Here is a 17,260-nt window from a genome sequence, read left to right on the forward strand (position 1 = left end):
CAAATCAATATCATTGTTCAGTTTTTGCTCAATCACATCCAACTCTTCATGAGACCATTTGATGTTTTCTTAGCAAAGATACTCAAATGGTTTGCCATTTCCTTCTTCAGCTTGTTTTACAGATGAGGAAAATGAGGCAGTGAGGTAAGTGACTTGGCCAAGGTTATTCAGCTAGTAAATTTCTGAGGCTGGATTTGAACTCAGGAAGATGAATCTTTCTGACTCCAGGCCCAGAACTCTATCCATTACACCACCTAGTTGCCCAGTTCAATATCCAGAATAGGTTTATTCCACAGACATGACCAAAAAAAAATAAATGAAAACCATAGTTTTAAAAAATTGTTTAGAAACCATATGTCTCTGTTATACCAGGTTTTCCATGCCCCTGCAGAAAATTAAACATTTTAGAGGATTTCCTAGAAATGTTGAAGGCTAAGTATGCACTAGCTCTCCTTCCATACTCATGGTTTTCTGCTGGTGGAGGCATCTTTATTATTGCTTTAATTGCCTGGCTAGGTCCCTGCCTCCCAGCAAGGATCTAACAGACCTCTTGGGGCTGTGTCTACAATAGCCCCTGATCACAGGGTAGATCTGCCTGGCTAAATGACTGGTTTGTCAAACTTTCATCTGAGGGGGGTCCCCTCAAGTACTGATGACATGACCCTTATTGACTTTTATTCCTTGAATCGAGCAGCCCTGCTGTCAGCCCCGGTGCAGAAAGTTAAAGATCATAATTCTGATTAATTTAGCTGCAGATCTATGACCCTCAAAAGTTACAGTGGGAGACATTTCAAATGGTAGGCTGTGTCATAAATAACCCTCTCCCTACAACACCCCATGCTATCCATTATAATCATGTCCTTGATGTTTTTACTTGCAGGGGGAAAAGGAGATTAGACATCTGGTTTATACTTGAATAGCCCAAGTATAAAACAAGTGTAGGCAGGAACTCCAGGTTCTCCATTCAGGAGCCTTTAAAGACCCTTTAAAAACTAGGACCAGGATAAAACTGAGTACGGCATTCAATCCTGCTCTGGGTTTTGCACCTTATTCCCAACCTGTAGTTTAAGCAAAAAAAAAAAAAACCCAAAATATAATTTGGTTCTGGCTTTTCCCTAATGCCCCAAATTCTCTGACTGGCCACCATAGATGAGTAGAGTCAATTCAGATACACAATGACATTTGACCAGCATGGGATAGCATCAGCCTCAATTCAATTTGACAAATATTTATTATATCAAAGGTATTGTTCATACACTAGTTCTTAAGTTCAGGATAAAGTAAATATTTTAAAAATAAATGCATCCCCTGTGCTTTCGGAGCTTCCATTCTCATAGGGAAGAAAAGACACGTGCAGAAGTAGGTATGATCCAAGACTTAATGTGTCAGCTGCAGGGGCAATAGGGAGCCACTGGAGACTCCTGGGCAATTGACATAGTCAGATTTGTAGTTTAGGAATGTTATTTTGGCACCTATGTGGAAAATGGATTCAAAAGGATAGACTGAAGGATCAAATAAGCAGGCTATTGCAATAGTCTAGGATAGGGCTTCTTAAACTTTTTCTCCTCACAAGAAATTATTATGTGACCCTGGTTATATAAGTATATAAAATAAGTATAGTTAACCTTTCACTATTGCCAAAGTTTTTGTGACCCCAGGTACATAGGTATATAAAATAGGTATAGATAACCTTTAACTATTGCCAACATGACCCCCATATTCAGTTACATGACCCCATATGGGTTCACAAGTCTCAGTTTTAAAAGCTTTGGTCCAAAAAATAAAAATAAATTTAAAATAATTTTTTTAAAAAGAAAATAAATTTTTAAAAAATTTTAAAAGCTTTGGTCCAGGTGACATGTGATGAGAGCTTGAAACAGAACCATGTCTATGTGAGTAGAAAGAAGACAATGTGAGGGATATTGTGACAGTCTGGCCATGTGACCTCCCTGCTCAGTAAACACCAGTGGTTCCTTATTACCTCTAGAACCAAATACAAACTTCTCTCTTTGGTATTTAAAGTATTTCACAACCAGGGCAACTAGATGGCACAGTGGATAGAGCACTGGCCCTGGATTCAAGAGTATCTGAGTTCAAATCCGACCTCAGACACTTAACACTTACTAGCTGTGTGACCCTGGGCAAGTCACTTAACCCCAATTGCCCCGAAAAAAAAAAAAAAAGTATTTCACAACCTGACTCTGACCTACATTTCCAGACTTATTATTTTTTTTCAGACTTATTATTATGCATTACCTCATTGGTCTCAGTCCTCTCCAGGATTCACTCCAGACTTTTGCTAACACAATGCTTCTGTCCTCCTTTTCAGGTGTTCTATATGTGTCGTCTTCCCCCATCAGAAGGCCAAGGAGGAGTAGTGGCAAAAGGACTGGAAATGGGAAGTCTGGCACAAGAGTAGGAGCATCTTTGGGACCAACTCTGACTCTAACTCAGGTTCAAAAATAATCTCCACTAGTTATGAACTGATCCAACCATTCTGGAGAGCAATTTGGAACTATGCCCAAAGGGCTATAAAACTGTGCATACCCTTTGATCTAGGAATACCACTACTAGTTCTATATCTCAAAGCGATAAAAGAACAAGGAAAAGGAACCATATGTACAAAATATTTATGGAAGCTCTTTTTTGTGATGGAAAAGAATTAGAAATTGAGGGAATGCTCATCAATGGGGAATGGCTGAACAAGTTATGGTATATGATTGTAATGGGAAACTACTGTGCTATAAAACATGACAAGCAGGATAGTTTCAGAAAAACCTGGAAAGACTTATATGAATTGATAATGAAGTGAGCAGAACCAGAACATCATACACAGTAACAGCAAAATTGTATGATAATCAGCTATAAATGATTTAACTATTCTGGTCAATAAAATGATCCAAGACAATTCAGGAGGGCTTATGATCAAAAAATGTTATCCATCTCCAAAGAAAGAATCGATAGAGTCTGAATGTAAATTGAAGCATGATCTTTTCACTTCCTTTATTTTTCTTACTTTTGTTTTTTGCAACATAGATAATATAGAAATATGTTTTACATGAGTCCACATGTATAATTGACATCTCAATGGGTGGGGAAGTAGTTGGATGAAGGAAGAGAATTCAGAACTCAAAAAAATGTTTTAATAAATGTCAAAAATAAATAAATTATAAGTAATTTTTAAAAAACCATCTCCACTGATCAATTATTTACTCAACATTTTAAAAACTTATTTTCAAATTCCAAAGATGCTTATTATGATGCACAGTGTGCACCAGAAATACTACCTCAGACCTTTCAGTTACACACCTGAAAGTCTCTCTAGCTGTAATACAGCATCTCCTTTGAGACAAATAGTCCCTTTATGAGAATGAGAAAAATGACATGGGATTAAACAGACTCCCTGAGGCCACATACCAAGTAGGCAAGAAGTGTTCCAAAGCATCAGGAAATCTCTGTGGATTTTATTCTTTGGCTTCTAAATCAGTTCTAGAACATACAGACAGACACTGAATAATTTCTAATACAAAGCTAATGTACAAGCACCAAAAAAAAGTAAGTTTCCTTTGCTCCCACTGCGCTTACCTGTTATATAGAAGAATATCTGGTTTCCAAATCTGGCCATCCGGAAAGCGAACATTCTTCACACCCGGGTATTCAGACACATTCCATTGTAAATAGTAATCTGTCCAATACTGGCACACACAGAACATGGCATTAGTAGCACTTTACTTGCTTCCCTGTTCATACTCCTTTTGAGAGGTACCCAAACTACAAATCAATGGGGGCTGCTTCTATTTCATTACAGATGTTATTTATTGAGCTATTATCAATGAAACATTGGGAAAGTAGGCCCTCAAAAAGTGTTTGATAAATTTTTTTTTGGTACCATACCTGATTTCTTCCATGTTGTAGAGAACTCCCAATGAGACTTCTCTGACCAAAGAATATTGCAACCTGCTCTGCAACTTAAAGTCTTAAAAAGTTTCTTGGGGGCAGGCTGGGACTTGCCCAGGATCACACAGCCAGTATGAACTCATGGAGGTCAGTGGCTATCTTTTTTTTTTTTTTTTTGGTAAGGCAATTGGGGTTAAGTGACTTGCCCAGGGTCACACACAGCTAGTAAGTGCCAAGTGTCTGAGGCCGGATTTGAACTCAGGTCCTCCTGACTCCAAGGCTAGTGCTCTATCCACTGCTCCACCTAGCTGCCCCAGTCAGCAGCTGTCTTTTGCTTCTTTCTGTATCTCCAGTCCTTAGTGCAGTACCTGGAACATTGATTCAATTGTGTCTGACTCTTCATGACCCCATTTGGGGTTTTCTTGGCAAAGATTCTGCAGAAGTTTGCCATTTCCTTCTTCAGTTCATTTTACAGATGAGGAAACTGAGGTAAACAGGGTTTAGTGACTTGTTCAGTAAGACCTGAATTCGAAACTGGCCTCAAACACTTATTGGGACCAGCCAGTAAGTATCTGAAACTAGATTTGAATTCAGGTCTCCCTGACTCCATACCCAGTATTCTATCTACTGTGCCACCTAGCTGCCCTATGTACATATGCCTGGCACATAGTAGGTGCCTAATAAATGTTTATTGATTGACTGATTGATTGATGTGTCAGTGGCAGGACTTGAGCCCAGATCTTCTAGATTCTGAATTCAGCTCTCTATTCGTTACACCATGACTGTCTCTTAGCAAAGTAGTACAAATTAAATGATGAGTCCCCAAGGAACCTTTTCTATATTGTCAATCCCTCCTTTTAAGTTCCTAACCCCGGAAACAACTTTGCCATGCATCCTGGTAGTTTCTTTACCCTTAATTGTCCCTACATGAACAGGAGCTACCCCTATATCCACTCCATATTTAATCCTTACATGATTGTACATAAAGTGCTTGCATTTGGGCTGGGAGTTGGGGAGACAGTAGAGGAGAATCTTCTATCTAAATTTGAGATGCCTCCTTCTGTTTGAAGGGAAATTAACTCTTATTTCGTCTTAGACTTTGATGTGACTATTTCTTTGTTTACAGATTATTAGAGCACAACAAAGGAATAAACATATCAACTGAAATACAGAGAAGTCTCCTGAAAAAGGAAGAATGTACCACATAAATATTAAACAACTAAAATTATTGTGACATTACAATGGTTGCTGCTGCCCAGTCTAAATTCCAAGCTACAAAATGTCAGCTCAAGATTTTCTGTACTAGCAGCTCTCTATAGTAGTCGTATCATGTAATAGAGCATAGTTTATAAAACACTTTAACCTTCACTATCTCATTTGGTGTTCAACACAATCCTGTAAGATAGACAGGGCAGGCAAGCAATGATCCCCTTTTTGCAGACAGGATAAATGAGACTTAGAAAGGCTAAGTAACCAAACTAATTTACCAGATAAATAAGTGTAGCACCAAGCCTGGAATATGTCTTCTCACTCCTGGTAAAGTCCTCTTCCCTTATGATACGCCTAAAGTATAATATAAATTGAATGTGGTATAGCTGAAAGGGTGTTAGATCTGGTGTTTAAGTGCCTATATTCAAATCCTTACTCTCTTACTTCCTGTATGACCTTGGGCAAATCACTTAACCTCTCTAGGCCTCAGTTTCCTTCTATGTGAAGTGATGGGATTACTTTGAAGGCCTCTGAAGACTCTGCTGTCTAAATCTATGATTCTTATGAGCATTGTCGATATATTTGCACACAGTATGAGGAAAGACATTCTCAATCATACAGTCACTCCCTATTTTAAACAGTCTAGGTCTACACAGGGCAGGGAAATTACAATTTGTATAATTAGAGAGAATTCAGGACTGCCCAGTCAGTTGACTCAGATCATTCAGGCAGAATTAGACTCTGGCCCCAGAATTATCTAGCTTAACCAGGAACAGGGATTCCAGATTTACCTAAATAAGATATGCCTTTTCTCATTTACTTTGCTTTCATAGAACTGGAACCTAGTGGAGACAATCTATCTCAAGACAATTACTAATCATTATTATTAAAAAAAAAAAATCCGGATTCTCATGAGAGCTGAGAAATAGGCCTTCAAGGAATCTGGCAAGGGTTAAAAGAGAACTGAAGGCAAATTCCTGACTCTTTTTCATATCCCTTATTATTAATAGAGTCTGAGTCTATAAGATTCAATATGATAGGGCTCTCCAACCCCCAGACCTATATTTTTTCATATATGGGATCTCTAAGTGGGTTGCCCTCACCAGTCTCCCATCTCCAATTTTCCAGGGCCCTCATTAAATAAGGGAGGACAACTAGCACCCTCATTTCTCATTCTGTTCAGGGTCCTTAAGACCAGCAACCCCTTCTCTGTATTACACCTTCACACTCCCACACCCTACCCCCTACTATCTCTCATCTGAAGAGAAATGCAAAAGGACTATTTACCCAAAGGTTGGAGATCCCATTATACAAAATGACAAAACAATGTCAAGAATGATTCAGGATGGGGACTCATTAAGGACCAGTTTCCATACACTCTCCCTCAGATTAATCATGCAGCAATATTAATCACTCATTTGCATGGTTCAAAACAATGAATTTTCCATGCCTAGCACAGAGTTTTATGGTTAGATAAGCATGGTATATGTGCATTTGTTGTGGGCAAGATGCCTGACTTCTGTTTTGGCTAATGCTATAGGGAACAGCAACAGGTTTGGGGGCAATTGGTTTGGGAAATTGGTGGTTCTAGGAATACCTGAAGATTTTCTAGAAAATGCTACTTTTTAAGACTGGCTCAGTTTGAACAAATCCTGCATACACACACACCTCTTCCCTCTAGTCAATCAACATTTTCAAGTATGGTAGGATCAATTCAAATAAAACATGAATAACGCTGGGCTCAAAAGGTTCCTCAAGACTGAATCTAGTTAGGCAGAGCCAGAAGTCAAAAGATCTCGATTCTACCTGAGCTCTACCACTAAGTAGCTATGAAAAGTTTAGGGAAGCCATCTAACTTCTCTGCATTTCAGTTTTCCCTTCTATTAAATAGGGATAATAATAGAATTCCTGTCTTGGCTATGTAAAAAAAGCACTATAAGAACAAAATAAAATAATAGTTATAAAAAGTTTGAATAATTAGAAACAATATTGCCTGTATGACATTATCATATACATATTTAGGCCTGTTCTCTGTTTTGCTTTCATAGAGTATAATAGCATTAGAAGGGAAATTAACTTTCATATAGACCCAAGGGTTCTTAACCTTAGATTCTAGAAATCATTTTTTAAAAAATATTCTGATAACTATATTTCAATATAATTGGTTTCTTTGCAATCTTATGCATTTTATTTTATGTATCTAAAAATACCATTCAGAGAAGTGATCCATGGGTTTCGCAACACTGTCAAAAGGGTCCAGGGCACAAAAAAAGGTTGAGAATCTCTGATACAGAGCAAGTTCCTCATTTTATATATTTAAAAATAAACTGGGGCAGCTAGGTGGTGCAGTGGATAAATCACCGGCTCTGGATTCAGGAGGACCTGAGTTCAAATCCAGCCTAAGACACTGGACATTTACTAGCTGTGTGACCTTGGGCAAGTCACATAACACTCATTGCCCCACAAAAAAAAAAAAAACACTGTAATTAAGTAGTTAAAAATAAACTGAAGTGATTTGTCCATGGTCCCAGTGGGAAAGCTGAGATGACAACTCAAGTTCCCTGACTCTTTGGCCACAGTTCTTTCTAAAACACCAATACTGTCTCCCTCTGTGAAATCATAGAGATTTATGATGGTTTGTTTGCTTTTCTTTTTCAGTCATTTATAAAAACAAAAAAGGACAATAACCAAAAAAGCCTAGCTGTCACTACAAAAATCCACAGTGGTTTACTAAAGGGTTTAGTAGCCCTCAAATAGAATTATATATAGAATTATATATTTAGAGCTGGAAAGGAATTTAGAGTTCATTTAAGATTCTTCTTTTTAGAGGCTGGAACTTAAGGGACTTGCCCATTGTCACCCAGGTAGTGAGGTGCAAAGTCATGATTTGAATCCATATCCTTTTATTTCAAACCTAGCACTGTTTCCACTATAAGACTGCCTCCAAATTAGACCAGACCCTTGCAAATGTAATCCTGTTATATGTGAAAGATTATCAGTTCCACTTAAAATTCTAATTAGCCAGGGAATTTCAAACACCAGAGGAGGGGGGAAAGGAAAGTTATGGTCTCTCCTGACAAAAGCCACCAGTGTCTAGCTTTTAGAGCAATTATCAGTTCCCTGAACTGATCTCACTTCTATTTTAGTGTAATGGGGCCAAGGGGTGCCAGATGGGACTGCTGGCTTTGGACATGAACTTGGTGAGACTAATGATATGTAGGAACTGAGCTAAACTATGAGTCTAATCACCCCCATCAAACTCACCAGAGACTGAGGTAATGTTCTGAGATGATATAGACAGGATTATCACTATGGGGGAAATGATTTATTATATTGTTCAGAAAAATGATTATACTCTTTAAATGCAACCTTACGTGATCTGCAACCAGAGTATTAACTGGCCTCAGTAACTCTCTAGAAATGACAGAGATAGGTACAAAGAATTTTGGGTTCACTTCAGGTCCTAGATCCACCCAAAGCATTCTTGCTTTGGGTCCCTGCACCCAGGACTTGTTTGGAGTCTACCCAAGTTTATATTCTAGGTTCCCTTTGTGTTTTGAGTTTGCCCAAATTTGATTCTTTTGCATTTACTCAGATCCATCTCAATCTATCTGGCTTTCAAGTTGTCTTCTCTAAGAAACTGCTTAACTAAAGTATATGTGATTCGTATGTAACACATAACCTTTGTAAAAACTCTATATAATGTAGACATTCCAGAACCCGGAGATACAGAGCCACCCCTTCTTTCTAGCTCTCACTACCAAATGACCTAATAAATTTTTTTCTAAACAATTTCAGATTTGGGTGTTTGTTCTCATGAACAATATCACACCTGCCCAGGTATGGGGGAAAATGTTTATGTGTTTGTTCTTACTATAGTTTTGAAATGAATATTCTTTTGTAAAAGCCAGTACATTGGGGGCAGCTAGGTGGCGCAGTGGATACAGCACCAGCCCTGGATTCAGGAGGACCTGAGCTCAAATCCGGCCTCAGACACTTGACACTTACTAGCTGTGTGACCCTGGGCAAGTCACTTAACCCTCATTGTCCCACCAAAAAAAAAAAAAAAAAAAAAAGCCAGTACATTGATAAGTGGCTAAGTGGAAATGAGCTCCTACAATTGGGAGGAACATGTCTTCTTGGGACTTGAGCCAATGGCAGAGAAGAGCGACTCCCCAAACTCCTTAGGCTATCAGAGAACCCCATGATGGGATAAAAATGTGACTAGTCCTGAACATGAGGGAATGGGGGCAGAGCAACCATGTCACATGAAGAACAAAATATGCATTAAAAAATAGGGGAAATCTTGACAACAAAGCAGCTGAACTACCACTCCAGAGATACTACTATAGTATAGAAATGATGATCCACCTAAATAAGTCTTCTATAAGTGTCTGAAGAATGAATGGATAGATGGATGATTGAATGAATTCATAAATTCAATATTATGTAGGTCTATCTTGGACTTTGAATAGTGCTTAGTACTGGAAAATAAATCTGATTTATCATGCTCTTTCACCTATAATCTAATCTGACAGTACAAAGCATACTAATCTAATATTATTACCACTAATACAAAAAGTAATAATAATTTAGTTTCTTGATAAAATGTGCACCTTTTTCTTAAAATTTACTTGTGCAGCTCTTCCAGGACATCTTTAATTCATAGACCTTAAAGCAACTTACAAATCAGATCTACAAGTGTCCTTTCTAACCCCATCCCCACCTGGAGAGAGGGAGAGTTTGAAGTTGTCTTCCCTAGTTATTTTCAGTTTGGAAACTGAGGATTCTTGACAGTGCTTTTCTGCAAGAACTAAAGCCATTAGATTTTACTGGACCTTCAATTAAAGTGCTTCCTCCCATCCAGAAGAGAACCCAGGATAACACCAGAGTTCATGCCAAAGGACAAGACATCCAAAGTAAGATATGCTTTAATGTCACTAAGGGAAAACATCAGGTAACTCAACCTTGACTTTAATTCATTTGGGGAACTTAACTGGCTTGGAGAGAGCATGGCAATAACCCAAACAATCATTTGAAGCTGCATTGGGTTTCCAGGTATGTTTACAATCAATGAGGTCTCTGGCTAAGAAGAGTTGCACTAAATGTCCCATAGGCAGCTAGCAATATTTGAAAGAACACTACATTTGGGGTGTTTGAGTCCGGGCTCTCCTACCTGCTAACTACAATAATACTAGAATAACTGGACAAGTTGCTGACTCTGGGAGTTTCTCTTTCCTTATCTATTAAATAGGGACAATAATACTTGTAATAATTACCTGCCCCACAGGATTATCTTGAGGATCAGATAATGTAAATGGAACATTTACCATTCCTAAAGGACTGTATAAGTAAAAATTCTGATTTAGTATTTAAAATCAATCTGCTTACTGACAATGTTTACAAATTTCCTTATGTAGTCCTACCACAATTGGGCGTATTCATAAGAAACTGACCCAATTCCAGAAGTGATTTCAAATAAAATGTGTTGGTTGACATAACAACCCCATGTTTTCTTAGTCATTCAAAATTCTTTTTGAAGTGTTTTGTATATAATTGTATGGATCAGAGAGAAACACTCAGTACAAAGAACTAAGAAACAGGTTCTAAACCACTGTATGACCTTAGACAAGTCCCTTAACCACTGTAATTCTGTTTCTTTTTCTATAATTTGGGAATAATTTGCCTTTACCTAACAGAGATGCAGTGATATAAAAAAAGGCAGTGAGATACTTGTGTGTGCATATACACAAAGTCTTTAAAAAGACTTTGGGATTCTCAAAGAGCCATTAACTAAAAATATTGACATGCAGGAACATGCTTCACTAAATGGCTTCAGGACAAACAGAATGAAACTGATCCTCAAATCCACTTTTTTTAAAGACAAATTCAGTTGGGGTGTGAGACTCCAGGATACTTTTTCTTGGAGGATGCTACCCTGGGGTGGAGCTGGGCAGGAAGTGAGTCATATGGAAGTTTCCTTCTTTAACTAATTGGCATAGATTGGCATAAACTGCTGGTCCTGGAGTCAGGAATACCTGAATTCAATTCCAGTTTTAGATACTTATTAGCTGTGTGGCCCTAAACAAGTCATTTAACCTCTATCTGCTTCAGTTTCTTCATCTGTACAATAGAAACCTACCTCCCAGCATTATTGTGTGAATAAAATGATATAATATTTGTTAAGCACTTGTAAACCTTAAAGTACTATATAAATTATAGATAATATTGTTATCATTAGGTATTACAGAGAAGGAAATGGCAAACCATTCCAATATCTTTGCCAAGAAAACCTCAAATGGGGTCCTGAAGAGTAGGACATGACTAAAAATGACTGAACAACAACAAAACCTTAAAGTACTGTATAAATTGTAAATATTGTTATTATAAGATATTATTATTGTCATTATTGCTAACTAGGTACTAATCTCAGTTGTTTTTACTTGTCAGTACCCTAAAACTTTCAATACTCTAGGGCAAATGGTCAGTTGCTCTGCTCTAGTTATAATTCCAAATTTCTGAGGGAAGATGCTTAAGCATTTCAATTCTACTGTACTGTGCATTTTACTAGTTACATAACTGGAATTAGGTATTTATAAAATAAAAATAGATTAAACATAAAAGGAAGAGATTCCAATCAGAAGAAGAGGAAATCAGATAAAACAGCTATTTAAAGTATAGCATCATCTCTGAAAGCCTTGATTGACTTATTTAGCTTCTTTTCTGATATCATTATGGCCGTCACTATTGGCAGGTAGGTGGCACAGTAGAGTTCAGGGCCTGGAGTCAAGAGAACCTGAATTTAAATATAGCCTCAAACACTTACTTAGGTGTGTGACCCTGTGCAAGTCACTGAACCCTGTTTGCCTGAATTTCTTCCTCTGTAAAATGAGCTAGAGAAGTGTGGTAAAATAATGGAATTTGGCAGATGCCCAGGGGTCCGACTTGATTGACTTAGTAGTGTTTGAATTGGGTGTGAATGAGAAACTAAGTACCCACTTAAAGATGATTAAATTTGAGCCACACCTGGCCCTCCCTGTTAAACCTAGTCTAACTTGGCCAACCTTGAGAAGAAGTGTCCTCAGAGGCTGTGGACTGTGTCATCAACAGGGAACCAGTCTCAGCCATACAACTTGAAGGACCTCCCCTTTGGGAGAGGGAGAAAAAAGTAGAAAAAGGGACCCCAACAGGAAGTGATGCTCTCTCCCCCTCTCTCTCCCCCTCTCTCTCCCCCTCTCTCTCCCCCTCTTTCTCTCTCTCTCCCTCTCCCTCTCTCTCCCTCTCTCTCCCTCTCTCTCCCTCTCTCTCCCTCTCTCTCCCTCTCTCTCCCTCTCTCTCCCTCTCTCTCTCTCTCTCTCTCTCTCTCTCTCTCTCTCTCTCTCTCTCTCTCTCTCTCTCTCTCTCTCTCTCTCTCTCTCTCTCTCCCTCCCTCCCTCCCTCCCTCTCCCCTTAGAGGAGATGTCGGAGCAGACTGGAGACTGGCTACCATTGACATTACAGACCCCTGGTGGTGAGTTAATAAAATCCAGCTTTGAATTAGCTGAGCTGAAAGTGAGTTTGGGGGTTTTGAGACAGCCTTTGCTAGAGCCAGGGAGATTATCCATTTCCCTCTTTCTCTATTCCCTTGTCCTTGACTTTTAATAAAACCTGATTTATTTGTGGAAAAGAGGCTGTTAATCTCCTTTCTTATTGGCCTAGGAGAAATAACTAAAAAAAGGCAGTTTGGAGGGGAGGAAGCTTTGGACCTAGAGGTCCCTCATTATTTTCTGAACCCCAATATTACAGCGAGCCACCCAATTAACTCTCCCCACATTTAATTTGGCCCCTACAGTTGGAAATGGCAAGCCACTCCAGTATCTTTGTCAAGAAAGCAAAAAATTGGACGTGACTGAAATTAATAAATAACAACAAACCACACAAAGCTTAAATCCAATTATACTTGATAATAAAAATAGAATTGTAAAAACTGGTCTGCAAACTGCATGCACTTATTGCTCCCTCTCTGGGAATTTGATGTGGCAAATAACTTTATGTGGTCCACATCATACAAATACATTTTTTTTTGCGGGAAAATGAAGGTTAAGTGACTTGTCCAGGGTCACACAGCTAGTAAGTGTCAAGTGTCTGAGGCCAGATTTGAACTCAGGGCTTCCTGAATCCAGGGCTGATGCTTTATCCACTGTGCCACCTAGCTGCCCCCTATAAATACATTTTAATATATTTGACAAGTCTATCAAAACCAAGGTGGGGGCTCTATAAATGAAGGGAGGAAAAAAAACAAAATTCAAAGAGAATGTTTAATTTGTTGAGTTTTATTCTCCTGTTTCTTCCATTATGGTTCTACAGGAGATTTGTGACTTATAGTGACTGGGCTCCAGAGTTTTAAAAGTGAACAGTCAATATTCAGTACATTTGTAGTATGGAAGAGGGACAAGATGTGAGGAGTCTGAAACATGCTGAAAGAGAAGTACCATAGGATGTGAGTAATTCTCCACTCTGAATCACCCTCCTGTCTACATTTCCTCTTTCTCAGAAGTGGACCCACCATCCCCTGCATCTGCCTCCCTCTTCCAAAGAATTTGTCCATTACTCAAGATCACATTCAATTAGGACAAAAGTAGAACTGAGGAAGTTAAAGGTAGCCTTCCTATAAAATAAAAACTTTTTAAAGTTTCCCTCTGGTTCCTAAGGTATTTGATTCTGGAACATACCTATATATATGTTTGTAAGGGTATGGGTTGAGGAGGGTAGAGGTAGAGGAGAACCAGATCACCTGGATGAATTTTCTAATTAACAGGATGAGATTATAGGTACAGACTTTTGTCTGAAGGCATCTGAAGGGCAGTCCATGGAGCAAGGAAGGTGCACTAGCACCTTGCCTCTAATTTGTTTCCAGGAACTGGGGTTGCCATGAATTGATTGGTGACTGAAAATTAGGGGGAAAGGACTCTTATAAGAAAGTTGCGCCATCCCCTGTACTATATAAAATGAGGTTAACTGTCTCTCTCTCCCCAGGATCCAGTCTGAAACACCACAGAGTGGAGAAGTCATGAGGAGGGATGGAGAGGGAAGATGGAGATAAAAAGCCAGAATGGACTTAACTCACCCACAGGGGCAGTTAGTTAACAACTTTTAGGAACAAGTCAAAGAAAAACTATTATCCTCAGTGTCAGTTTCCAAAATCAGACCCAATCCAGGTGAGGCCAGAGTCTTTAGGGAGCTGTAGGGTTACATTTTCCATAGCATAGTATGGGAATGAATAAAGTCCTACTCTGGCTGTCATGTGAAGATGACCCTAGTATCTCAGTGGCTATGTTGAAAGAATATGAGCTCTGGCAGGTGTTACCAAGCTGGAAACATGAGACATACCATCTGTCTTACATTAGGACTAGACCCCAGTTAAGTACAGGGAACTTCTTCACCTGGTTGACCACAGGGTAATGAAATTTGAAGCCACACACACAGACTCATCAAGACGAAATTGAACTAAAATCAGTTCTAAGGCATAAAAGGGTTAGGATTTGCATCTGTAGATAAAATAATCCACATTGATGGAATCGAAGGTACTTGATTTATTGAAATACACCATGGGTTAGAAGAGGCAGATATCCCCCAGGAAACAAATGGCTTGGAGCAGTTATTACTGACTGTACTGAGCTTAATAAACTTCAATACTTGAAGGACACATGATTTTGCTGGTGTCCACAATTTTGTATCCCTAAATAACACATTTATTTATGTTTATGTTAACCAAATGTCAGAGCACTTAGAGATGGAAAGATCAGCTATTCCAACTCCCTCATTTTATCCAGATTGAAGAAACTGAGTTCCAGAGAGCCTTAAGTAACTTGCCCAAGGTCTGTTGTACCCTAAGCCCCAAAGCAGAGCTATCTTTCTACTAGGAACTCAAGGTACCTACTGTTAGAACTATTTTAGATTGCTTTAAGAATCCTCTTATGTTGTCATTTTGAATTGTCATTTAACTTTCTGTGTGTATCTTAACTCCCCAGTAGGACCCATGATTATTTAAACCATGCCTTATATTTTCTTCAACAATTAGCAACATTCTTTAGATATAACAGGTGCTTTAAAAAACCCTGTGTAACTAGCAGATAAAAACAAATGTTTTTAAAAGGGGAATTTACTCTTCATAAGTAAGGCAGCTGGCACAGAGGACAGAGAAATTACCTCAGAGTTAGAAAAACCTGGTTTCAAGTGTTACTTCTGACATATTGGCTGTGTGAATTTAGGCAAATGGCCCATCTTCTCAGTATCCTGGGAAATTCTCTGAGACTATAAATTACAGAACAAGTGCCTATATTGCTAGAGGAAGTTCACTCCTCAATAGTAGCACCGTACACCAATAAGATGACAAGTCTGATACAAAAAAAAAAGAAACAAGAAACAAAAAATACCAAATGTCCAGCCTATGATACAGGAGTTCCTTAGGCAAAGTTTAACTAAGGGGACTGTCATAGATTAAAACATGCTTTTATGGAACCTTAGGGATTGTTGGTAATAATGTATACTCCTTGAGGGTAAGGACTAAATTTACATTTTTGTATCCCCAGTGTTTATCACAGTGCCTAACACATAGCAACTACTTGCTGGTTTGACTTGACTTGAACTGAGTAGAAATGAATTCAATTGAACATTCGATCCCTGTCCTATTCTCTAGTGTCTCTCTCCCCCATTAGAACACAAGATCCTTGAAGTAAGAGACTTAGGACTTTGTATGCCTGGTGCTTAGAACAATGTCTGAGATATAATAAGGTTTAATAAACACTTGTTAACTGGTTGACTATAGAGCTGATGTGTTTATTTCAAGGCTACTAAAAACAGTATAGCCCATAATAACCTTATTCCCCTTATTTCTCAGGAACCCAAGGCTTCCCTTTAAATAGTTCATCTCTCTAACTTGATGAAATCCAATTAGCATAATGAGAATTAAGAAGACTGAGCATCAGAGAAAAAAGAGATTCTGTTACTTGCCTGCCTAATTTTTCTCCATATAGAAAAATCTTCAACCAAAGTCTGACTCTGTTGCCTCAGAGTGGCATGGAAATGACCTTGGACTCTCAAAGGCAATGACCAAGAATCATAAGATCTACCAGGTCCTCAAAGCTCAGTGTATAAACTAACAATGGACTGTATTAGCTCTCTTCAAAGAACCAGTTTAGCCATGTTTGGAAAGGCTTCTTTCTTAAGTTGGTCACAGTGTGATGAATTTTTCAGTTACAACTCTAGAAAACCCCTTTGTAAGGTACTGAGAGGCTGTAATTTGCCCCAGTTGTGAAAGCATCCATACCAACTAAATGAAATCTTTGAATCATTGAAGTACTATGCCAATTTAATAAAATACTACCCAAGCACCACCTGAAATGCAAAGTTTCTGGAAATCATTTATTTTTCAAGTAACGAAAGTTAACCTTTTGAACATTTTTAGCTGAGTGAAAAGGATTTAACTTTAGTCTTCAATATGATTGCATAACCAATATGCTAAATTGTTTGATTTGGAGGGATTTAAGATTAAGTACCTTAAATTGTCCTTTAAATGTCTACTCTCCTCAAGGTGAGGTCTCAGACTATCAGGATGAACTAATTTAAAATGCTATGTTAAAGACCACCTCATAAAGTTTCTGGAGTCAACTAGGTTATGCTTTTGAGCAGCTTCAGCAAATTCTATTTTGATAAGCAATACAGATATATGAACATGAAGAAGGTGTAGCAAAAATGCCTTAACTCCTGGGATAAGGTGTTACTGATCTAAGATATGGCAGAGCAAGAATAAGGTCAAACCATTATTATTTCATATTGTAAATATCTTTGACATTTCTAAGGGACATGCCTGCCATTAAAATTAAAATTCTTTCTCTTTTTAATTTTTATATTTCTCTAGAATGATATATTTTGTGTTCAAAAAATCATAGTTCTATTTGAGGGATATTTTGGGAATGGATATTCATTTAGTCCCTAAAAAATAAACATAAGCATAAAATATGAGTTTAAAGGAAAAGGGTATGAAATTAAGTAGATGAGATTCATCTATAAATGAATTCATTTATTTATTCAAACATTTATTAAACACCAACAAAATCCCTAAACACCAGATCCTGGGGATACAAGAATGAAAAGGTTACAGTCCCTAACCCTC

At 38.2% G+C, this 17,260-nt stretch overlaps 1 protein-coding gene across 1 annotated transcript in view; it reads right to left on the minus strand.

Annotated features, from left to right (window-relative positions):
• Nucleotides 1-17,260, minus strand: part of CHRNA7 (cholinergic receptor nicotinic alpha 7 subunit) — a 173,072-nt gene that overhangs the window by 68,279 nt on the left and 87,533 nt on the right. Inside the window, exon 4 of the mRNA XM_043986518.1 lies at nt 3,586-3,695. Coding sequence (XP_043842453.1) covers nt 3,586-3,695 — 110 coding nt within the window. The remainder of the gene's footprint in view (nt 1-3,585; nt 3,696-17,260) is intronic.

The sequence above is a fragment of the Dromiciops gliroides genome, chromosome 2 (assembly GCF_019393635.1).
Source record: "Dromiciops gliroides isolate mDroGli1 chromosome 2, mDroGli1.pri, whole genome shotgun sequence".
In the NCBI taxonomy this organism is placed as follows: Eukaryota; Metazoa; Chordata; class Mammalia; order Microbiotheria; family Microbiotheriidae; genus Dromiciops; species Dromiciops gliroides.